Source organism: Cloeon dipterum, chromosome X (genome assembly GCF_949628265.1).
Source record: "Cloeon dipterum chromosome X, ieCloDipt1.1, whole genome shotgun sequence".
NCBI lineage: Eukaryota > Metazoa > Arthropoda > Insecta > Ephemeroptera > Baetidae > Cloeon > Cloeon dipterum.
Window position 1 is genome coordinate 5792700 of NC_088790.1, and position 24752 is coordinate 5817451.

The following is a 24752-nucleotide window of genomic DNA, read 5'->3' on the forward strand; positions in this document are numbered from 1 at the left end:
TAGCGTAAAACTGATCAATCTCACATCAAAAAAATTCGATGCGCCCAGGAAAATTATCTTACATTAAATTAAAATTGTAATAAAAATTACTAATTTATCATCTTAAAGTTTTCGAAAGACCAAAACCGCCCAAGAGGTTAGATGGTTAGATAATCAATTCCAACCCCAAAAACGGGCATTAATAATAATTTACAATCGGTAAATTGTCATAAAAGTGCCCGAATTCAGATTTAAAATTCAAAATTTGATTATTTCTACGTTTTAAAGGTTTCGCTGGGAATATCTCGAAAAAAGAACAAATACTCTCTGCCAAAATTTTAAATCAACGTAATCTAGCGACGATTTAAAAATTTCAGCCATATTTTGGTGACCTTAACTCTATAATTACCGATTAATTCGTTGCCTGCTTAACTAACTTTTAAAGGGCGTTAAGTTTGTTACTTTTGCCGAGATAGGGGCCGAGATAATCGAATTTGAAGCAAGTGTTATATTTCCATAAAGAGCCGCAACTACTCTACTATGCCCCTGTAAGTTAGGCAATTTTTGGATTTTGGAAAAGAGAAATACTTTTGTTTGATTAGCTTCTTAGAGGCAATCAACACACCAATTTTCATTCAAATCGAGTAGCATATATATATATTATAAAATAGAACTATGGGAAAAGCCAAAATTAAAATATATCTAGCCACAAAATCCATTTTTGTATATTAATAGGATTTTAGTCTAAAGACTAATTTCTTGGATACTTGTATAACTCACCCTAATTATATCATCTAATTTTTGTCCCTATTACCCTATTCGTTCATAAGGTAGTGTGCGTAGCGCTACCTTCCCAGCACATCCATGTTGACATTATATACCAGACAAAATCTTCTCTCTTTCCATTGCAGGCGAGGTCAGGGTGACTAAGCGGTTGAGCCTCTCGCGAGGATCACGGGTTCGAATCCCGGTCCTGTTTTTCTTTTTCATTATCAAAATGTGACCTTTTAGTGTTGCAATGTCAAATAAATTGGATAACTTTTTAATCGACATTTTTGTTTTCCGTAGGCAATTTTTTTTATCTTTGGTTGTCCCGCGCAAGTGATAACTTTACTAACTGACTGGTTGAAAAATAAAATTGCTGAACAAAGAGCGCTGTCTAGCCTAAAATAACCTTAAAACATCTGCTAATTAAAAATAGCATTGCTACTTATTATTATTTTACACATTACAATATTCTCCTCAACTGGATTTTATTTTTAAGTTCCATTATATTTTTCACCCAGCCTTTTTGGGCTTTGAATAAAATAATTTTCCTAATATTCCTAATCATTTAAAATAATTAAGGGGGTAAATAATATTTTTATATTTCTGACCCAGTTTGATTTTAAACTAGATTTTTAATTTTTATCCTAAATTTTTAGTCTGTGAGGTTGGTTGGCGAGCCGAGAACGGGTTACAATGTAAGAGGGACCTCGTGGTCTTTTTCATGGCAAACGACCAGGCTCGCATACATCCGTAGAGGGTTTGCCGTGAGTGAAACCGCTTTATCTCAAGTGGCGCTTACTTATATAAATACAATTTTAGAAGTCATAGAGTAAATATTTTTTCCTTAATCTCTACTATGGCTGATAACAAATTCGTTCCCTTATTATTTATTATTATCATTATAGTTGTGTAGGAAACGTGTAAATAAAATAGCTCAAAGCCAATGGTTCAAAATCAAAACACAGTACAAAAAAAAAGTTTATTTCAGCCATATTATCTAAATAGTTTCTTTTTGAGAAAGAAAAACACGTTAAGACTCAGGTAAAGGGATACGGTTGTCACGATTTAATTTTCAATTGGTTCCTAACTCAGTAACATCGCTGATCTGACACACCTGCCGTTCACAAAAGTTTTGGCTGTCGCATTTTCCCCTAAGTTGTGGCATAATAGCATTCTTACTATACAATTTCCCACTCTTGGTCACCGTAGAGCGCGCACGGCAAAAGAGTAGTAGGTGTGAAGGCAGCCAACAAATTTCGTGCTGTCAGTTTTACGGCCGAATGCCCCGGCAAGGTTGAGTACTCGGAACTTGATGCTTTTGCTCCTCGGATGCTGATGCGCGCGGTGCTCTTTTTCATGAAAAAAAAATACAAAGCTTGCTGGCTGGACGGTTGGTTGCTTCGTGCCCTTCTAGTAACACAGTCATGCCAGTGCTGATGTGAGAGACTCGTCCAACTGAAATGAAACGCCAACGGGTTGAGATGTGCATCTCCTAAAGGAGCCTCGCTGCTCCCCGTGAATTTATCACGAAATCTTTAAATACACACTCTCGCGCGTCCACCAAATTTTTATCTCTAAATTTTTATCATCAATGTGTCGAGGCAGTAAAAAGTGCACCTTGGATTTACGCTTTTGGCTTGTCACGAGCCTTGTATAAAACTCTTTTGACATGTTGTCTGCCAGCTTTTAATCTCTTTTTATATATAGTGCTGGATGAAATAAATGAATTAAGTGTGAACTAATATAGAAATAGAAAAACTCCTGCTGTTTATTTGAATTTATGGCAAATGAAATGTACTTGCGTTTTTGACAACATAGCAGTCCTTTTCCTGGCACGAAAAAAGCTGTTTTTTTTATTTCGCGAAACTCTGTGTCCCAATAAGATGGGCGCACGAGCCTAATTAGAAAAGGACCAGCTCGTGTTCCTTCCCCCACACCGCGGTCTTTATTTGAAACGCAAAACATTGTCCCGTGAAATTAATTCACGCATGCTGGAAATGAGCAAACTAGCAAGTAGTGAATCGGAGAGCTTTCACAATCCTCTCAAATCTGAATATGCAAGAGAATCGAGTGTAGGCACAAATCAGCCCTCACTCGATTCCCAAACATCACTCAAATTGCAAAAAGACGCAAAGCATGCGCTCAATTAACGTTTCAGCCATTTTACCATTATTTCAAATAATAGACTATTGTACACATTGCCATACAATTATTCACGATTTATTTGTCGTTGTCCCAGACTTTTTCTAACATAAAATTGTTAGGTTCTTGAAAGTTTCAAGATTGCTGTTTTCCATAAAAGGCAATCATAGTAAAATAATTGTGGCAGTAAAGACCGAAATATATACATAGTATTTTTCTTGATGGTTGCTTTTTGCTTCTTTTAGGAAAGTCATTTTTAGCAACACAAAAACCATTAGAGACGCTATCACATTCTAATGTAAACCTCAAATATTAAGGAACAATTACACAGCAGGCGTAAAAATTAATTAAAAAATATAATTAATATTTCTGTTCCAATACCAGCATTCTGACTTTTAATAGGTCTATTTTGAGTATTTTGAATTCTCGACGGCTAGAATTAGGTGCCGAGTGCGGACACACTAATGGGAGCTTGCATCTTTAACGCGTCAATCTCAAATATTAAAACTCAATCACCGCACTTCGTAAAAAAAATAACAATAGTAAATAAGCGGCGGGCTTTGACACTTTTATCCACTCATTCCTTAATTGTTATACAGTTTTTTGCCTATTATTTTCCTATATGAGCGTAGACATTTTGTAATTTATATTGTAAATTAAAAGAGCACACAAAGTTATATTTTCTTTTATTTTTTCTAAACATATTTTTAGGTCCGAACAAGGTGAGCCTTGTCAGTCTATTCCGCGGTTCCGCGCCCTTATACAGTGCAGAAGGCTCTGCCCAAAACTGTTTTTTTTTATATTTTAGGATATTTTTATCTTGATTCAAGAATCTCTGTTGCACACAAGTATTACTCTATACCCGTGATTAAAAATGTATAAAATGTACAAAGGGTAACCTTTAAGAAGACCATTATTGAAAGACAATTAACTTTGATCTAAAATGCTTAACGGTTTTTTTAAACTTTATTAAACAAATATTCTCGATTTATAAATGTATGACGTTGAATTGATGGAATCAGTTAACATTCCAATTTTACGCTCTCGAGCGGGACCTTGACCTATTCAGAATGAAATTAAAATTTGGAAAATCCTAAGATGCATGGAAGCCGAAATTTGCTAGTCCGCTCAGGACGAGAAATTTAAAATTGTACAAAGAGATTAACTTATAACAGAATCAATTGGAGCACTAGTTTGCATAGCAATTGACACACCTGTCCGCGGCAAAAGATTCTTTTCTAAGGGGCGAACGTGTATACAGCTCATTCCCACCTCCCTGCCGATTGACTCTGTTTGGGTGAGAAACGCAAACGAAAACAAGCTTTTAACCCTGCTGTTTAAGGTCCAACCTGACTCATCAACCCGCTGCGGCAACCAGGGCCAGAAAGCCGCCAATACAAATACCTTTTGCATGCGTTGGACGGTTTTCTAAAACGGATGGCAACTCAAGGTTTGATAGGGAAGTTTTTTTTAAATTACTGCAAAGAAGACAAAAACATAATCAATCGATAGGGGGTGTGAATGAGCCACGCTTGCCCTTTAGAAAATATGCACAGTTAGTCGGTGTGCACGTGTAGTGCCAGGCGACTGGTGCATTGCATGCGGCATTTAATCAGCCACGTTTGCTGATTAGCTGAAATTGCAATGCAAACCGCAGTGCTCCAATTGATTCTACTATATAGCACCAATATTTTTAATTTCTCGTCCTGATCGTACGTACAAGAAAATAATGGGAAATTTCCACTTCCATCTTATTATATCTTTATCACGAAGGACAATAGTAAATTTTAAAAATCCGTTACTCGAATCTGTGTATTTCTGTACGCGTGTGTTTTTATTTCTCAATTTCCTGCTCATTTTTCATTTTGCTAAATGCGTCCACGTCAAGTAGAGCGACGAGAGGTAACTGATTGATTTGTGAGCGCTATAGTGGGCATAGCGATGCTTCGTGAATTTAAATGCGCAGTTTGGAATTTGACCCGCACGGTATACTGAAACTATGCGAACAATTCAAATGTGCAAAGCATGTGAATTTTGTGTTGGTGTTTTATAGGCCTTGGTAAGTAGGAGAAAAATTGTAAATAAAAATATTATTTTGAATTATTTATATCAAGAAGGATGAATAAACAAGCTGACAAACTGTTTTCTGAATTAATTTTTAATAGGAAAGATAAAAAGTGGAATCCTTAGAGGAATAAAATCAATATCACGATCTTTTACTGTGCATAGGGGCACCGCAGGCCTCAAAAGCCTCGAAAAACTTTTATACCATGCAGTTAACATAGGTGCAGAGAATTCTGAATCACTGAATCAACGATTGTTTATTGATTTAAATTTTGTTACATGACCTTCCTTTTCCAGGTATATTTTATTCTTTAAAACTCATCTTTTAAAAGACGTTAAAACAAAAAACGGAGAAAAATCGAAGGTTGAAGGTAACTATTTTTATTTGCCTGTACTGTGTGAGGAAAAAATTGAAATGCAAGGTGGCCAATTAAAGAATCAATTATTGCGGCACTGGTTTGTATTGCAATTTCTGCTAATCCCAAAGTCAAGTTAATAGTCAGCAAACCTGGCTATTAACATACTCTCCAACAGGGGCGGATTTTCATGGTAGTGGCCGGTAGGAGATTTTTCTTGTTGTAGACTCCCCCAAACAGGCAACGATTTCTAAAAAAAAGTAAATAAAAAACACCCATTTAGACTTTATAGGTCCTCTAGGCGCATGGGACCGTGAAGTTTCTAACTCATTCCACCCTAAAAAACCACTTGCGTACCAAAAAAAAAAAACTAGGGTGAAAACGTGGCTTGAAGCCTGAAGCGTTTCCACATCCCCGCCTACCGATTGACTATATTTTTTGCTCCTTTTCAGCAATGTATCAAATTCTCCTTTAAGACAGGGAGAAGATATTTTTTAAAAAAAAAGCTGAATGCAAATAATGTCGTGAGGCAAAATTGAACAAAAGGTTACATTTAAATTAAATAAAAAATTTGCGGAGTGTCAAAGTTTCTGGTGAAGTGCGCTAATAAGCAAGAACTAGTATTAACCGATTTAATTACAAACTCAAAGATTTTTCATCACTATACTCACTGTCAGCGACCTTAATTATCTAATTTTTCAAATTAACAATTTTCAATTCGAATAATTCATTAATCTTTGGTCTGAAGTCCATAATACGGATTGATTAAAGATCGTTTATGAATATGATCGCATGATGGCGCAGCAATCGGCAGGCTCCACAAAAGGCCTAGCTGGCCGGCGAGCCTTTCTACCTTTGAACAGCCCACATGAGAGGAAGGCCGGGGGGAGCGAGTCTCGCAACAGCATCAGCACCGAGAAATCTTCGTTCGAGCAAAATGGTGTGATCGAGACACAACATACCTCGCGCAGCTCCCTCTCAGGTGACCATCGTCCACTGTCTGGACGCCCTTTGTCCGACGACACCTTGACCAATCCGACCCTGAGACTTCCGGCCATCGGACGAAGCTGCCGTTCACCATCATTCGCATCGGACCGCCTTCATTCGCCGCCCGTCCGTCTGCTCTGTTTCGCGGGGCGCGAGTTTGCAGTCCTCGGGACGCGACGGTCGGACACCCCCCGGACGTCTCGGCCTCGCAGACCGGACATTCCAGACCGTCTAGGCAGCTTGGGCTGTGCTGACGCTCGTTCGGTGGACGCAGTCGGACGCTGGGACAGACGCAAGTCGCAGCTGGACTCTCCGCGCTCGGCCGACTTGGACCACAAGTATGAGGTACGTATGGCAGGAACATGCAATGATATCGATTGCCAGCCTGCCTGGCTCTCTGCAGCGGCACTCCACTCTGCTGTTGCTTGTTTTGAATAATTCTTTTCTATTGCTTTTGAATAATTCAGTGCTGTGGAGCATTTTTTGTTTGTATAATAATAAGAATTGCTGCGTTGTTACTATTCTAATTTAAGAAGAATACATACATATGTAACCGTTGCTGAAAGCTCGCGAATTTTTTTATATTATTGATGTTTTTAATCTCATTAAAAAAAAGATTTTCGCCTTTTTACTGATCATTGGGAAGAGCTAACATTTTTACAGGTTGATTTATAAGAATTTCGGCTTCAAAGTTTGCATGTTAATCAAGCGGCGAGCTCTGTCTCCCTTTTGAAAATCCTGATTTATTTCTCGTCATAATTCACATCGAGAGGAATTGAAATTAATCGAAAAAATCATTGACATTTCAGAAATTTAACAATAATAAACTGTCATTAATTAAAATTAATCTAAATTGTCGCCCTGTATCAAAAACCACTTTAATGTGGCTTTCAGATGCTTACAAAAACTATTTTTGTTTTATCAGATTAGGTTCTTAAAATGATATAATCTCTCTTTCGCTTCTTAAGCCGTCCCTCTTTTTTTTAATTCGGTTTTCGTATTGTTTTTCATCATGCCCACTTAAGATATTCCTCTAGTGTTTTGACTGGTCCACTTGAAGCGTCGCAATTAAAAAAACTTAACGCCAATAATATTGGCTGATCAGGTTTAGCTCCGATAAGATAACTGCTGTTTTTATTTCACATCAATCTCAATTGAACTCGGAGCAAAAAGTGTATTATTAGACTCACCCCGTTTCCAAGCGTATATAAACCTTATATCAACACCGGTGCTTATCGGGCTTACAATAAATCTTCCTCATGGCAAGCCAAACAACTTTTTCTCTGGGCTCGTGCAATCATTATTCACACAAAAATGGATTATATATAGGATGAAGTATGCACTAGTTTTCCATTGATTTACCTTTTTCTCCGATAATTTAAATTTCAAACTCTGGTGGAGGAAGAACGGTTCATATGCAACAAAACCCTTGAAGTAGTAGAGCTTTACTAGCCAATAATTAAGAACATTAATAAATTTAGCAACAGTTAATCTCTCTACAATGTGTAATAGTGAAAACGGGATCAAGGGATGTTTAAATATCAAATTGTGCCAAATTTCATTCGAAATTTAAAGGTTTTTCATTTAATTTTTGCTTCCCTCTCGTCACGATCTATCCAATAGTTTGCGAATAATGAGGTAAATTCCTCCTCTGGCGAAATAAATCATGATTTCCAAAAAGAAAACAGCGCTCGCCGCTCCATTAGCATGCAAATGATAATATTTTTACAAGAATTTAAACCTCAAATTTAAAGCTGTTTCCTAATTTTTAGATAGTATTTCAAGTAGAGGTAAAAATGATTTTTTACAAATTGTCTATATCTTAACTTAAAAACTAATAATATTTTGATCATTTTCTTAACAGCCAAGAATTCAAAAAATTTTCAATTGTTGCCCTGTAATTTTCAAACCTGAAATCAAAATTAAGCTAATCTCTTTATACGCGTCAACAAATAAACGCTCTTATTTAATTACTCTCTGATTTAAAATTGCATATTTCGAGGTTTGCAGCTGAATGGGTGAGAATTTCCGTGTTTTTCAGCTCATTCATTGATGCTCGGAATTATGCAAATGATCTCTCTCTCGATTGCGTGCTTCCACGCGGAGCAATTACGCGCGCTGTACGTTTTATTAACGCCGCCAGTTCATTGGATTTATTTTTTTTCTGCGCCGGATCTGTCGGGTGGGTTAGTTTATCGATTGCGTCGGCCGGGCGCACCTCCGTCGTCGTTAGTGGGTGCGAGTGAGTGCAGCAAACACGCTCTCTAATTGCGCTGATAGCTACACGCATGTGTTTGTACATTGGCGTGGGCACAGCGCATTTATATCGGCGGACGAGCACAAGAAGTAGAATTTAACGAAATGTCGCCGAGCGGCTGCATTCTCGAGTGGAAATCGAGTCCGAGCTGCCGTTTCGAAATGTGCGTTTTAATTTATTTCGTTCGACCGCCAGAAGAACGATTTCTTTTGTCCCACCGTGAAAATTAGCTCGATTCGGATTTTGTCGAGTTGGAAGCGTGCTCAACAGGTTTTTTCTGGCATTCCGCTGCTCAGATCAAAACATATCGATTTAATTGCGTTAAAAAATAAATGAATTTGTATTTTCCATTGCATTGGTTGATTCTCATGTTAACATTCTTATTTCTTGTCGCAAAATTATTATTTTGTGATATTTTCTCGAAGAACGATGACGTGTTCTATGATTATACCTCGAAATTCAAGTGCAGCGCTAATCCGGCACATAGAATGGCCAGCACCCTTGTCAGGTGTTCCTTTAGCATCTAAAGACTTGCCGCCTATTATCTGAAAAACGAAGCAGACCTTGAGCTGAGCACATCCCAGCAGGTATATATGGGAAGGTGAAATCCTCCCACACAAAATCTTTTCTCTGCATGCTGAAAGCACTCACGCGGCGGCTGCACGCTGCTTTGAATTTAGCGATCAATTTGGTACGGCAATAATTTATTTCATTGTGGTCTGCTTTTTAAAGTGTCGTCCCGCTTATATGATATCTCACACCCACGTATTGTGAATTTTATTTTTTGGTAGCTGCATCTGCTCGAACATTTATTTTCGTCTGCATTGAATGAGTCATAAGAAAAGACCTAAAAGACCTGCATTGTGCATGATAAAATGCACATTGAAAAATAACGTTTGTAAAAAAAGTTCAATAGACGGGGGGTACCATTACGTACAACAAAGTAGCAAACATCCGAGTCCGTCCCTACAGATCGTGTGGCATCGTACATTTTCATGGGAAAAATAGGTTTTTAAAAGCTTGTAATTTTGCTTTATAAAACCTATCGAAGCGTGTGACTATATGCCTAATCTTCCCTGTCAGCTCACACATAGCACTATCGCAGATTGAAAGACTCTGAAGGTCTGAAGCAGACCAAAATGGTGAATATAAAAAATTGTCAGTAAATAATTCTTAGAACAGACATTTATATTTTAATTGGCCTTTTGAATCACCTTTAATTTTCTCAATTACAAATATTATGGTAATTCTAAAATTTTGTACATTTTTTAATAAACAGTAAACTACAAGTTTTTTAAGGCATAATTTCGATGTTAAATTATTGCCCGTTTCCGTAAGAGGATAATTTCCAAAAGAAACAAGTGTGAATTGGCTATGCACGTGCTGCACCCGCCTAGCCGAGTGGCAATCACTTAACTTAAATCAAGAACGGCGTTTTTCACTTGCACACATAATTACGGTGGGCGCTCTCGAACAATTTTCACCGCATTTACGCAGAGGCGAAGCAAACAAAAAATAATGAAAGAGCACCGGCCGGCGCATATAAACATTTAATTTGAGTGCCCGGTGCGGTTGGCTGTCTCGTATTGAAATCGGAGAAAAAGAGCAGACAGTGTATTATAGTAGACAACATTCGAATCTGGGCGGCGGAGCGCGCGATGATTTAATGCGTAAATTGCATGTTACGTGATTGCAGGCTTGGTAAAAAACGAGACCAGCCCCCAATTTATTGAGAAGGACCATGCGTTTTTTTCCTCTCTCTTTCATCTCCGTCGCCGAGAAGAGAAGAGAGAAAAAAGCTGGAGCAGAGCGGCAACAGTGCCGAGAGCAGATTTCACCTTCTGAGCGCATGTGGCCAGGTTGGGGATCTTAGAGGCGAGAAAGAGAGAGAGAGAGAGAGAGAGAGAGAGAGAGAGAGAGAGAGAGAGAGAGAGAGAGAGAAGAGGATGCACATGCGAGGGTAGAGTGGGGGAGCGAAAGAGAGAAATCTTTTCCGTGACAGCTAGGCAGATTTACCACCGCCGACCATTTGTTTGGTGTTAAATTTTGTTCTGCTCCTGTCGCAGGAATTTTCTGATCAAATTTGTCGTGCGCGCGCCCGCCTCCTCTATGCGCCTGTTGCCTTTATCTCTGCATTTCTGGGCTGATAAAAAAATTACCTAACACTCTTTCTAAATAAAGTAAATTCTGGTTTCAGAAAAATGAAATTTTTGCTGATAAAATGGTTGTTTTCAGCTTCTCAGGTAGTACAGAAAATTTTGAAAACTTGAGCCCGTCTTGTCAACAGAAGATTTTTATCAAAGGACTTACTATCAGAAGTTTCTCATATAGAACATGGAAATTCCTTTAATTATTGGACAATTTTGCTTTTTTTCTTCTTATGTTTTTAAAATAAACCTATAAAGCCCTGTAATATTAGACTTTCAGTGAAGAAATTCTATGACTATATTGCAATATTTTCTCGTATTTATTAATTTGTTGCCTTTTAAGCGTACACAAATAAATAGGAAGATAAAAATATACAATCTGAAGAATTCCTCGCTCGAAGAAAAAATATGCGGTTTATATCACCTCAATAGAAACTTTCAATTAATCAAAACCAGTTTAAATTATTCAAACTCTTTAAAATTGAAACACGTGTCTATGCTCATTGAATAAGGAAAACAGTTGTTGTTAAGTTATTCACTACACCTACTGGTAATGCAGACCACATTTGGCCTGGAACGGTTTTCTAGCGGAAAATATCACGAGAGTGAGTCTTTTTCCCAGCTGGTTTGCTTATCGCACAATTGCGTCAATTGAATCCACATTCCTCAATCAACACACAACCAGATTAATCTCTAATTAACGCTCGCTCCGATTGCTCCACAATATTTCCGTTCTTGCTCCGGCGGAGAATCGTTGCATTTATTTGCGTACATAAATAACTAATCGAACACGCGAGTTGCAAAGATCGCCGCCGCATCTGCGCGTCCCGAGATAAAAAGTGCGTAGAATGAAAAGTGAGCCTGGCTTTGCTGGTCGCTTTTTTTCTTGTATATCTTGCGCACGCAGCTATCGCTTCTTACATTGCACCCGTCTCAATATCCCGCGCTTTTATTGCATATTGTAATTATGCACCGGATTGCTCGCTCGCCCGGAGGCCGCAAATTGTCCGCTCAGCACGTGGAAAATGGACGCACGCGTGTAAATAAAAGGAGAGAGCCAATTATACAAATAACAGCAAGGAAACTGAACAATTGAGCTGTAAATTAGTTACTGTTTTCTTTTCAGGGAAATATCGCAAGAAAATGTATTTTAAAGTAGCAGTAGAATTTAATTTTTAAAAATTTTTACCAATTCCTGAGGGTTGAATCAGGCTGGACAGCTGGAATACTCAGTTGACGTTTCGGTACGACGAGTCAAAAATCGGTGGAAACGTGAAAACCGTTACTTTAGCGGTTTTTGTTCTGAACCTAGCAAAGAGTACCACAGAACGCAGGTGACTAATCAGAGACGAGAGCGGTTCTTTGATTCGACGTAGCGCTGGCCCAAGATCGAGACAGCAGCGCAACAACGACAGCCAGTGGAAGCTAGTCAACGGCAAGTATCTAGCTGCTGGCTGACCTGCTTATTACCTGCGCTGGATGTCGCTGCTGTCTCGATCTTAGGCCAGCGCTTCATAGAACCGCTCTCGTCTCTGGTTGACTTTCTTGGTGGTACTTTCAGACCAAAAATCGTCAAAGTAACGGTTTCTACTTGTCCGCCGATTTTTGGCACACATTATCGACCGAGCGATACAGCTGCATTCAACCCTCACAAATCGATTGGCACTTTTAAAAATGGAAGTCCAGTGTTATCTTAAGATTGAACTAAAATGACTGAAGAGTTAGGGTGAATAATAAATTTACTTTTTCTCACCTTTGACAATTTTAAAGGAGAAACGTATCAGTATGTTCCTGTTTACATACTGTGTCAAAATATCCTTGTTGGTAGCAGCTAGAGTAGTTGTTAAGAGTTTCTTATTTTTTATTTTTTTTATTTTTTTTTTGCTTTAAATCCTCTCCATCTCCACTCTATTTGAGATATATGATGGGGGAAGCGACGAGATAAATATTTTTCATCTTTGTGCTCGAAATTGTGCAAAAATCAAAGAGAAGAATTCGCTGGCTCGTTAATTTTTTCCCACTGCCAGCAATAGTCAGGGCTAATTTGGTCTTGTTTCCATTGTTTGTACAAATGTGCCCATTGTCTTGTCTAGTCATCTCGCGAGCTGGGCCAAAACTCCCACCAGACGGCGGCATCAGCACAGATCGGCTGGCAGCCGAAACTTCCCACAACGCTTTTTCGCCGCATTCCCCGCGATTTATCGCGTACAAACGCGAAAAGAGGCAGAAAGAGAGCCGGTCTAATGATGCATATCATTCGGAATAATGGCATAAAAAATAATAAACGAGCCGTGTGCTCGCAGACAAAGCACCATTTGCAGCCAGCCTAATCTGCGGCGTCCAATCTGAATCGAGACCGGCCCGGCTCTGGACGGAGAACAATAAATTAATAATTCACAAAGCCGCGCGGTACACACACACACACGGCGAATGGAAATAAGCAGGAACGCGCACGCTGCGGCCCCGCGCACCGTTTGTTATCCTTTTTTACACACAAAGCCTAAAGCCGCTTCGCTCGCTTCTTCTCTATGTCATTAAGAAAAACCTGTTTTTATCTCGAGTTGTCCGCCTCGGACATAACGCAGCGGGGAAAAGGTAGCTGCCGCTTGCTTTTCTGCCGTGCTCTACCCATGCCAGCGCGTACACATAATAATACGTGAAACTACTCGTGTTCTTTTAATAAGCAAAACTGATAGCGCGACCCGACGCCGGCCAGGCCAGGCCGGGGCTCTGCCATTTCTTGGGAAATTTTTACGGCTATCCTTTTATCTGTTCCATGAACGGATTAAAAAGCTGCGTTTCGCGCTTGTAAACTGATAAGTAATTAAGCCAACCGCCTTGCTCTCGGTTGTTGTCGATTCATTCAGAAAAAAGTCCACGCGGCGGTTTATGAATTTTATGGAGTTTGGCTCGCGGCGACGCCGGAGTTTTCTTGGCAGTCAGTAAATTATGCAAATCACTTGTTTTGGCCGCGCGGTGTGTTCTTCGCTAGTCCTCGCGCCTGAATTATGATTTCGCCTTGTGGCTTATTTCTACTTGCAAATCAGCCGATTTTTGGCCAAATCGCCAGCTTTAAATAATTTATCGCAATTTATTCAATCAGACCAGAAGAACTCGAGCAAAATTATTGCTCACAGTAAACCAGTTTGTACGATGTGCGTTTTTAAATTACGACTCTCGTCAGCAAAGGAGCAACAAACACCATAGACTTCGTTTCTTCTGTGCCGGGTGTGCGCGAATCGAAATTAAAATCATTATTAGACGCGCCGATAAAGAGAGGGAATTAGGCTAGTGTCGCGTCGCGATGCCGGACAGACTTTTAGCAAAAGTGCAAACGAACGTATTTTGCCGGCTGTCGGTCGTTTTTAAAAGCGCGACTGGCAATTAGTTACCTGTTCTATAATAAAACACGGCGAGTGCCGCGCGAGCTGGGTGCTAGAACAAGCCTTGAGCCGAATGCCAAGCGACCAGTCCGCCCGCTCGCTCGAATCGGACACAATAATTAACAATAGCTGACTGCCGAGCAGAAAATTCTAATCTTTATAGCACCTCTCATTGTGCTGCTTCTAGAGAGGATGCACCTGCATCCAGGACGCTGCGTGCTTATACCTGATTCCATTCACGGGGACCCTGTCACGTTTCCTGTGGCGTTGCCAGCGTGACCCTAGACAAAAAAACTATTCACTTGATTCCAAAATGACGTTTTTAGGATTCATTTGTAATATTATTTTCTGATAAATGCTGAGCAGGACGTCCATTTAAGTAAAATGGACGTTGAATAGAGCGCGTCTAGCCACTAGTGATGACCTATTGACTCAATTGTGTAGTATTCGCTTTTGCTTTTAAGCTGTTGTTCAGACGGCGCAAAAGAGAGGAAAACGCGCGACTTCGCTGCAAAGTCTGCACAAGCCCGCCCGACTATTTTTATTTTCACAGGTGTTCTCGCGCCGAGGCGGGCGGGCGGAGGCGTTGTTTTCCACTCACGAGAGAAGCTTCAGAAGTTTCCTCTGAACTGAGAAAAATGCCGAGTGAACGTGTGACTGATCCCGGTGTAAATCTTGTCTGCTAATTTGAGGGGGGCGAAGCGTGAAAAAAGATAGGCCGGCTTGAATTTCAGCCTGCAAGATGCTGCAGCATAAAAAGTCTGACCTGTTTGCTCTGTGTTTTACATGGGTTTTTAACGTCGCAACGAATTTTCAAGAAGCTGTCATTTGAATTCGTTTGTTTTTAAACTTGAAAGCAATATTGTATTGTAAATATTTCCCAAAAATAAGTCTATCAATTCTTTGTTCCAGGTCCAATTGAAGTCTACTCCATATATCTTAGCGTTTAGCTGTCATGGATTCAATACGAACCAAAATTTGCCCTGGCAAGGGCACGGGGTGGGCGAGGACATTCTTGCTCCTGCTGATGCTGCAGTCATTATTAGGTGAGGTCTCAGTTACCAAGGATGGCAAAATTACATAACTTTAGCCCAAATAGAGTTTACAAGGAATATCCTTGAGGCTACCCAAAAGCTACATAATGTAATTACTCGCACGTTCATACACCATTGCGTATAATTCCTAAATATTAAGCTCAATTTTGAACAGGGTAGTGCTATATTTTTTCAACGCTGGATTTTCGTCGATAAAAACTAATTTTTACTAATTTTTTCCTGTGGTCCAACATACGACCAGGCTATATAATCTGGCCTTGGTTCAAACCGGACCTTTCCGTCCCATTTTTTAAATAAAATTCGTAACACTGCAAATCTAAATCAAATTATTGAATATAAAAATATTCCATTTTATCACCATCGCCCTGCAACTTAATTCTTTAAATTAATTAAATCAAATATCAAAATAAACCAGAGCCCTTCATTTTTTTAAAACACCTGATCTTAAATTGAATCTATTTTGCCTTGATTTTATTTTTCACCTATACTGTATAAGTTGAAATAAAATGCCCGTATATTAATTCTGCGTTTAAAATTTCAGCTTTGGCCTCAACTGAATGCAGCAACGAATGTGTGTGGAATGACACACTTATGAGCAATTATGAAAATCAGAAATGGATATGGGAATACTGCCTTGAGGTGCAAAAACTCATGACCTGTCTTAAACAAGCAAAAACAAAGCGTGGATGCAGAGGCAACATCTCGCACAGAACACTAGCCTCTGGACTGTTCGTCCTGAACAATAAATTCAATTGCCATGCCCAACTCAAACATCCCCAACCTGAACGTGAGGAAGAGGAACAACCTGTCACGGAGATTGCTACATATGAGCCGCAGCAGCATGAACACCAGCAGCATCGTCATCAGCAGCAGCAACCCCTCAACTGTTCCTACCAGGGCACCTACCCACAAAATATGCGGCACTGCGGCCTCTTCGGGGATCCACACCTCAAAACGTTTCACGGGCAATTCCAGACGTGCCGGGTGCTGGGCGCGTGGCCGCTCATCGACACTAAGTACCTCGCTGTGACAGTCACCAACGTGCCAGTTCGGCCTGGATCCGCTGCCACTGTGACTAGCAAGGTGTGTATTTCAGTTGTGGTAATTTCTTGACATGGCAAACGATCCATTGCGTTTGCCGAAACGGGAATGGCTCAGGAATTTTCGGTACTAGGAGCAAAATTTCTTAGAGGGAGCCAAGGTTGGGACAGAAGCGGGAATCCCCAGGAAAAGAATCAAATTTTATATTCACAACTCACTTTCAATTTTCCTGAAAATATCCAAGATACAATAGTGAGGAATATTTTGTATGGTTTGATGGTTTGATAACTTTTTAAATAGTCCTAAGTTCAATTTGTGAATTTAAGTTTGTAATATTTACTTTTTTTATCATTTCGCTCTACTGAAAATGTCACAGAATTTTCTTGTTGACGAGTGTTGTCCACACTGGTTCTCGCAGTTTCTAAAACGGGAGTTCCTGATCTAATAACAACGCAATTTTTAGGTTGTTTTGTTTTAGTAATCTATATGTGGCCCAGTAAAAAATCACCATTGTGAATATTTCTTTCTACCCAAAGTATATTGTTTTTGTTTAACTTCAACCCAGAATAATAATAATATAGTAAGTTTGTATTTGTAAATATGCTAGCTTAGGATAAATTTATCAACGCACAAGGTCACTTTTCAATTTTTACATAAAAATGAAACGGGAGGTATCGGGAAATTAGAATTGGGAGCGGGAATTCCCGGGAAAATATTAAATCGGGCCACCAGGAAATTCCAGTAAAAGCAAATATTTTTCGGGAGCGGGGACTCTCAGGGAGAAATATTCTCGCAAAGAACGTACGCATTTAACAGGGTTTTTTATGCGATGCGTGAAGTAATTCCAGAAAAATGAGGTTTTTTCGAATCCTGTAGTAAAGAGATTGAAGTTTTGCCATTCTTCCAGCTTTTGAGGCATTGCTTCCAGCCATTAATTACTTGAATTTCTAATTTTCCAGATAACTGTGATTGTGAAAGGCGGAGTGTCGCCGTGCACGCGCGAAAAGGTGTACGAAGCGCACGTGGATCATCTGCCAGGGTCGTTTGCCGACGGCTCGAACACCTCCGGCGAGCATACGGAGCACAGCACCCAACTGAAGGTGTTGAAGGAGAACGAACATGTCGAGATCAGCGTGAGGCACCTTGGCGTGCTGATCTCTGTGCGCAGGCACGCCGGCGCGCTGTCTTTCTCAGGCCAGCTGCCGGAGGACCTGGCCATGGGCACGGGGGTCGCGCAGAAGGGCTCCCAGCAGCTGTGTGCCAACGGCTGTCCGGTGGGGGAGCAGTTCACGTCGTCGAACGACGCGACAGAGTACCTGGCCATTTTCAGAGAGACGGCCCTGAGTTTATGCGAGGGACGCGGCCTCAGCCCCACCTACCTCGAGTGGTGCGTGTTCGACGTGATGACCACCAGCGACAAGCACTTCGCGGAAACGGCCAAAGCCGCGCAGGACGACGTCATCCTCATGGACCCCATGGCAGACGCCGTGCTCAGCAGCGTTGCCCAGTGGCCCATCTCGAGTGCCCCGCCGAGGACGGCTGTTTGGCCAGCGCTCGCGATGCTGCTTATTGCGCTAGCCGCGTGGAGGTAGCTGCTCGTTAAATAGTTGGTGAACTACTGAAGCTCTAAGCAACTGTCTTGTGTACCTGTTATGAATAATTTGGATTGGACTCGCCCAGAATGTGCGACACGCAGCCTTTTAAGTGTTTGTGTTTCTTCTCTTTGACAACTTATAATATGTAATTTGCATCAAATGAAATGTACACACCGAATAGAGAGACACTTTTAATATTCAATTCTCTAGATTTGCCCCTTTTGGTAATCTCAATCTGATTTAAATTACTCTCTTGATAAGAAAATTGCAATAATGGAAATGAGTTTGTTCACATGACCTGCCATTGGATGAAAATCTCATCCCTCTCTCTCTCTCTATTCAAGCAAATAGTATAATTATTTCGTCTTTTTGGAAAGCAAAAGCTTGCTTGAAAATGAATATAGGAAGCAATTTTATGTTGAGACTGATTTTCAGATGAAATAGTTTAATTTATGACGTCCCTTAACACACGCCAAACCCAGCGCAGTTAACTTTGTAATTATGATACAAAATCAGGAATTTATGTTAACGTCAGTATTATAGATGTAGCAACCCCGATTAAATGCGCACAAAAGTCTCCAATTGATTTGTATAAATGTGTAAAGTAAATAAACGAACCAAGCAAATAATGACAAATCATGATAAAAAGCTGTTTTTCCATTGCACACACCGCACCCCTGCCCCATAAAACCATTGTTGCCATGGTAACATGCAGCGCCTATAAAGTTTGTTACGACCAGCATAAAGGTGCTTTTTGGAAAAATATTGCTCGCTGATAAGCACCCAGTAAAATTGCGAAAATGCCGCATATGGGAGGATATAATCAGGTTCAGATTAATAAGCTTTTTATATTATGGTTATCAAGGTTTTTAATGGCACATCAACATTTTTACACAGGACTTAAATAGGCGAATGGTTGAGCAGCGACAGAGGGAGATCCAAACCATAAATCATAAAAAAAGCCTTGACTTCATAAAAAGTAGTGGTTGTCAACTTGAGTTTGATGTCGACACTTTAAGAAAATCTCGCATTGTGGAAGCGAAATGCGCGGTAAAATCTGCCATCGAACTCGATCATTACAATCTCAATCAGAGACAACGGAAGTAAGACCATGTAACTAAACTATACAACAAGCATTACTCAACAGATGTTGATAGTTTAAGGCAGTTTTTGGCTGAGGAAGAAAAGTTGCTTTTGGAGGAACATCACAATTATTTAAAGCATAGAAGCGACATGGAACTTGAGACATTGAGACAAAAGGCTGCTGCTATTAAGAGCCAACAAGAAAAAGAGCGGAAGGAGCTGGTTCACAAAAAACGAGTTCAGCAGTACAAGTATAATGTTAGAATACAAAAAAAATACAATTATTTAAGAACTATGCTATAACAGAGAGAACAACGAGGAAGTTCGAAACCTGGATAAAGAATTTAATAAAAAGCAAGTGATTAAGGAACAAGAATTGCAAAGGCAGATGAAACGAGAGGCTGAGGAAAAAAGGTTGAAGGAAGAGGAGGAACACGCGATTTTTTTTCGCAACCAGATTCAGGATGAATTGGTAATATAATATCGTATATCTCGTAAAATTTCTTTTTTTATATAAAGTACTAATAACAGAAGCGACAAATGGAGCAAGATATGAAAAGCAGGTGTGAGTTATTTCAACACACTAGGGCAGCGCTGTCAGAGCAACTTGATGAAAAAAAGAGAGCGACTCTTATAGAGTTTGAAACAAGAAAATCAGAGGAGCTGAAACTGGCCGAAAAATTAAAAGTCGAAACAGAATTAGAAAAACAGAAGAGTAAGTATATATTTTATAACTCAAATTCACAATTCGATTTTGAAGCATTCTCCATGTTAAATCCCGTAAGGTTTTTTTAATCTTTTACCATCAGAGCCTCAAAAATTGCAAACCTCCTTCAAATTAAAAAAAAAATCACCAGGCTTAACTCGTGTAGGATATTTTAAAAAACTAACCAAATACTAAAAAGGAGTGTTTCTTTGGCAGATAAGGATGATCGAATCAAGCTGAAGAATCACATTGCTTCTAATTTAATGGAGCAAATTTGTGAGAAAACAGAAATTATGAAACAAGAGAAGCAGAGGGAACTGCAGCTAGCAGCGCAGGAAAAATCCCTGGTAGATCATTTTGCCAACAAGCAGCAGCAGGAAATGACAGCAAACATGGTACAGCTTGATAATTACGTTAAAGTTAACAATTAACTTGAGATAAATCATATAAGATGGAGATTAAACGAGCCAAAGACGAATCGAGGAGTCTACAGGAAGACCTGATCAGGCGCAAACTAAAGGAGAAAACAGAGATTGAAAGCACAAAGAGAGCCGAAAGGGAAAAACAGATGGCTAAAGAAGATGAGGAAATGGAAAGAAGGAGAAAGGCTAGATTGGAATTGGAGCAGGTTTGATTTTAATTTACTGACTTTTAGTTTTTAATTAATGCAACTATTTCAGGAAGTGTATCGGCTGAGAAATGAGCAAATGGTGGAGCGAGAAAAGGAATTACTGGCTCAGAAAAACGCAAGAGAAAAAGAGGCGCAAATGATGGCAGAGCTTGCCGATCAAATTAAAAAGGAACAAGAAGAAGAGCGCCGAAAATTAATGCTTGCTAAGCTCTCTTACAGAGAAGATTTAAAGAAACAAATGGAATATGCCAAGCATTTAAAGGTATATATTATGCGGCAAATTTTCTACCCAACTATTATTTCACTTAAAAATATGTACCCAGGAGAAAAGTTCATTTGAAGAGAGTGAGATGGCTAAGCAAAAAAATACGTCTGAAGAAGACTTCATTCGTCAAGCAAAACAAGAAATTGTGGGAAGACGGCTAGGTCTGAATTAGGGATAATAGCCACTCACAGTCCAAGTAATGACGGGCTCTTCAGCATTTTTGTTTTTACCCTTAATCCTATTTCTGCGTGCAATCACAAACAATAATCTAATCACAAATCTCATAATGAAATAAAGTATTTCAACAGCACTGATGATACTGAAGCCGAGAAAAAGTCCAGCCAAACCACCAAACGAAACTGAAACGGTTGGATTTTAGATTTTAAAAGAGTTTCAGCACTTTTTGTCTTACCCAATAGGTCCATCAGACCAAATTTTACATCCCGCACATAACTGACAATTTCTAGGTCTTTAAAATAGACGTCTATGTACGCATAACCCTCATACAAATAAGGATCCATTCTTAATTTAAAGAATATTAATTTAAATAAGAACGATAACGACGATGTAAAAACTCTTTACCTGTGTGCAACCAGGAGCTCTGCTGTGTAATCAGTTGTGGAACAAGAGGGAGGGCAAGAGCAGTTGATTGAATAGACTAGGTCGGTTTTCCTAAAGCCGGTACTGCCCTCAGGAGGTCGAATATTTCTCTGCTCAGCTAAGCAACACATTTGTCAGCTTAAGGATAGAAAATTAAAACTTGCAAGTCACCATTTTTGGCAGCTAGGCACTTTGCGTGTTTGATCGTGCACTGTGGAGTATTGACTGAAAAGACATAATTAAATTATATATCTTATCCAAATTTAAACCAATATTAAAAGCATTTCATTACCAGGCGCTCTCCTAACTCCGAAGTATGGAACACAATGACAGTGTTTGACAATATCCAAAATCCTACAGCGTGCCTTGCAGTTTTCCTGCACGTCATCCTGCCCATCGTGCTCCATTGTGCAGCCCCTGTCCTTCAGGGATAACCTGGCAAGCTCAGGACTAGCATGCACCCTTGAAGCGGTTACCGCCAGCAACGTCACGCGACTGCTGGTGCGAGGAAGAAACAGAGCTCTGGATACGTCGGGCAGTTCTGAAGGATTGTGAATTATCAGCTGAAATTTAAATTTAATTTGTGATGCGAGTGTAAAGAGTATAATGCACAGACTAACATTGTAGCCTGGTGTTCTCTGATCTGCCGGTAAATATTCCTCCTCAGAAGATTTGAAAAATACTTCTAATCCGGTTGTTCTTCCTGCTGCATTGTTTCTCCAAGGTTGTTTATTTCCAACTTTGTCTTGAAATGGTGGCGAGTCCATGTCTCTAAAAAATTTTGTATTAAAGATTAAATTGACAGCAGCACTTGAAGAAAATCCGCATTCCTTTCGAAATTCTAATTTTCAGCATAATTTTCAATTTTGGTATCATCATGCATGCATGGTGACATGCAGGCTCTTCATGATGAGACAAATCAATAGAATACATATATATGTAACTTATTATATTTATTTATTTTTTGGCGATTTTTTATCTGATCCAGTAAATGGTTTATAGCCGCAACAAATAGCATTCAAAAAACTAATTGTAGTGATTTTAATAGTTTTGGAACGATTCACCTGCATTTAAAAATTGAATAACAACACATTAAATTTTTTTTTAAAAACTTAAATTAACTTTATATAATTCAAAGCATTCAAAAATAAAAAATGTATTTAAGAATTTAAAGGCTGTATTGTATTATGTTAAAAATATGTCATTTTAAAATTCAATTATTTAATATATAGGCCTACAGCGAATCTTAAATAAATATCAAAAAAAGTTTTGGACGAGTCAAAACTGACCCATCATCGTATTTGAACAAAAATTGGATTTTTGACTTAATTTTCCAAAATAAAATTTTTGCAGTATTAGCCTCTGTATCTCAAAATGAGAATGCTAGGTAGAATAATTTGATTGGTGGTTCATGTCAATTGGCAAAACTTGAAAATTTGATTAAAAAGTAGCATTTTATGACCACAAGATTTCCTTGTTAGGCCAAATTCTTACGGTGGGATTGGATTTTCGGAAGTTTTTGAGTTAAATGAGTAACAAAACCCCTCTTCTGTGATTTGCAGCCGGAAAGCGACATTGCATCCAATTTCTTTTCCTTTCCAATAGCAGGTTCCAAATATTTCATTTTGCTTCGCCATCACCTACGAAAATGGATTCAAATTATGATTGAAATTGGTTTAAAATAATTATTCATTACCCGAAACATGAGATCTGTGAGGTTACACTTTTCAAAATCCATTAATCTCTTGTTTCCTCTGCGGATGTAAAGCTGAGCATGGTGGTAATAAGGATATCGCATCAATCCCAGAGCAAAGAGCGAGTCCAGGTACAATTTTTCAGTTTCGTTATCAATCTTACTCATATTGAGGAATCTATTTACATGGAAAAAACTAAGAAAACACTTAATAAAAATAAATTCGCTTTCTTACTCGCTCATCAGTGCCAAAGCTTTGGTTCGCTGGATTTTGTTCAAATTGCAAATAGTAAGAGCAGGGAAGTCGACGTTCCAAACAGGGAAACTCGGGTTCTCCACGATCGTTTGCGTCGGCGAGGCTCGGAAAGCCTGCCACACAGTGTTGGCCATCAGGAGAGTTCCGAGGACGGCAAAGGCGCTCACTAGAAGCCATATCAACCTGAAAAAAAGGATTATTGAAATTTAGCTAATAAATAATAAATGCGAAACACTTTTCGACTAATGTGCTGCTGCTTGTAATGAATTTTAAGCCGTGGACAGATGTTGCATTTGTGAAATTGGAGGTTTCCTCCTTTAAAAGTTTAAGCAACTTTCTCAGGCTATGCATAGTGGCAAAATGGGAAATATTCTCACTCTGCTGACAGCGAGTGTGGCGTTAGAATTCTATATGACGTCAAAATAGACCTATTTTTGAAAGGGAATAAAACTGTTCTGAGCAAATAATAATTATCGCCACAAAACTTGCATATTCAGTGGCATTTTAGTATTGAGTGTCGATTTCGATTTCGGTTCATATCTGACACATGATTTTGGTTGAGCTTGTAGCAGCTTTTGTGCCGCATTATTTGCATATCGTTATTTTTCGATGTATATGTATGTATCTCCCCATCAGAAAATGTATAATAGCATTTGCACCTGTCAGGAAATCGTGACAATCCTGCTATTTGCAATATATCTGAATGCAGAAAAATTCGTAGTTTTCCGTTTTAATAAGGCTTGTAATTTTAATTTGAAATTTCCTAAAAACATTTGAATTTTCCCTGCAGTAAGATAAAATGATTTTACTAGCGAAATCTCTATTAACTTATATATTTAAAATATTTTTTTATGACGGCATAATATGTTACTGGATTTTTTTAATTCTTTTCGAAAATTCCAAATTTTTGTGCCTAAACAAGTCTCCAACTCAAAGTATCGAATAAAATTAAAATTAGTGCCAAACCCGCAAATTTATAAGACAATTTACGATAGTATTATTTATTTTCCTTATATTTAAACTTTTCTCCTGTAAGACACGAAGAAATATAAAATTTTTATTTCATCTTAGAATACGTTTTAATAATTAGTTATTTTCAGAGCCAGATTTGCTGACGGGGCTTGGGATTAGCCAAACTTATAATTCAAAACGCCATATATACAAGCGCTTGATTTTGAAGCACCATATCACTTTCCGAATGAAAATACTAACAGAAACTTTTCCATATCTAGCTATGAAATTTAAATATTAACGAATCAATAGTTTATTTTATTATTATGAATGAAGTGCTCACGTTTCCAGGAGACAGCAGGACTAGGGTTTCTAGGCAGCAACTGGTCTAAAAGTTTATTGGCATCAAGATGTTCGCTCCTCAAAAGCCCTCATCTGCCATGGTAGCTAATTCCTACGGATTATGTGAAAGCCTAAATTTACCTAAAATTAAATTTTTTATAAAAGTTCTTGCTTATTGTTAGTTATAGTTTATATGGCATGCTTTTCAAATAGAGATGACTCAGTCGTCCTACTTCAAGTCTTACATTATTTTCCATTTAAAACCCAGTATCAATCCAGTTAAACAATATCTTACATAGTTATACCCTTGCCGTCGTTATTCAGCTTTTATATATCTTACTGCATTAAAATGCATTTTGCTTATGCTTATAGATTACTGCGAAAATATTTTCTCACGTAACTATTTTTAATCAGGTTAAAAAACAAAATAATTAGAAAAATAAAGTTTTGC

At 38.8% G+C, this 24752-nt stretch overlaps 3 protein-coding genes across 3 annotated transcripts; 2 read left to right on the forward strand and 1 right to left on the reverse strand.

Annotated features, from left to right (window-relative positions):
• The first annotated feature begins 6180 nt into the window (after positions 1-6180).
• LOC135945389 (repulsive guidance molecule A-like) lies at positions 6181-18422 on the forward strand. Its single transcript, XM_065493026.1, has 4 exons — positions 6181-6641; positions 14996-15129; positions 15680-16221; positions 17139-18422. Exons 2-4 carry the CDS (start codon positions 15039-15041, stop codon positions 17769-17771), a joined length of 1266 nt encoding a protein of 421 aa, XP_065349098.1. The 5' UTR covers positions 6181-6641; positions 14996-15038; the 3' UTR covers positions 17772-18422.
• Positions 18423-18621: 199 nt separating this feature from the next.
• LOC135945390 (trichohyalin-like) lies at positions 18622-20644 on the forward strand. The gene is made up of 8 exons (XM_065493027.1): positions 18622-18877; positions 18932-19108; positions 19164-19329; positions 19389-19572; positions 19780-19958; positions 20015-20191; positions 20244-20456; positions 20518-20644. The coding sequence occupies exons 1-8, from the start codon at positions 18687-18689 to the stop codon at positions 20629-20631; spliced, it is 1401 nt and encodes a 466-aa protein (XP_065349099.1). The 5' UTR covers positions 18622-18686; the 3' UTR covers positions 20632-20644.
• LOC135945388 (pickpocket protein 19-like) lies at positions 20628-23611 on the reverse strand. Its single transcript, XM_065493025.1, has 9 exons — positions 22988-23611; positions 22756-22930; positions 22554-22699; positions 21680-21830; positions 21352-21622; positions 21231-21284; positions 21042-21177; positions 20872-20981; positions 20628-20818 (listed from the first exon to the last, which is right to left on the reverse strand). Exons 1-9 carry the CDS (start codon positions 23140-23142, stop codon positions 20628-20630), a joined length of 1389 nt encoding a protein of 462 aa, XP_065349097.1. The 5' UTR covers positions 23143-23611.
• Positions 23612-24752: the final 1141 nt, after the last annotated feature.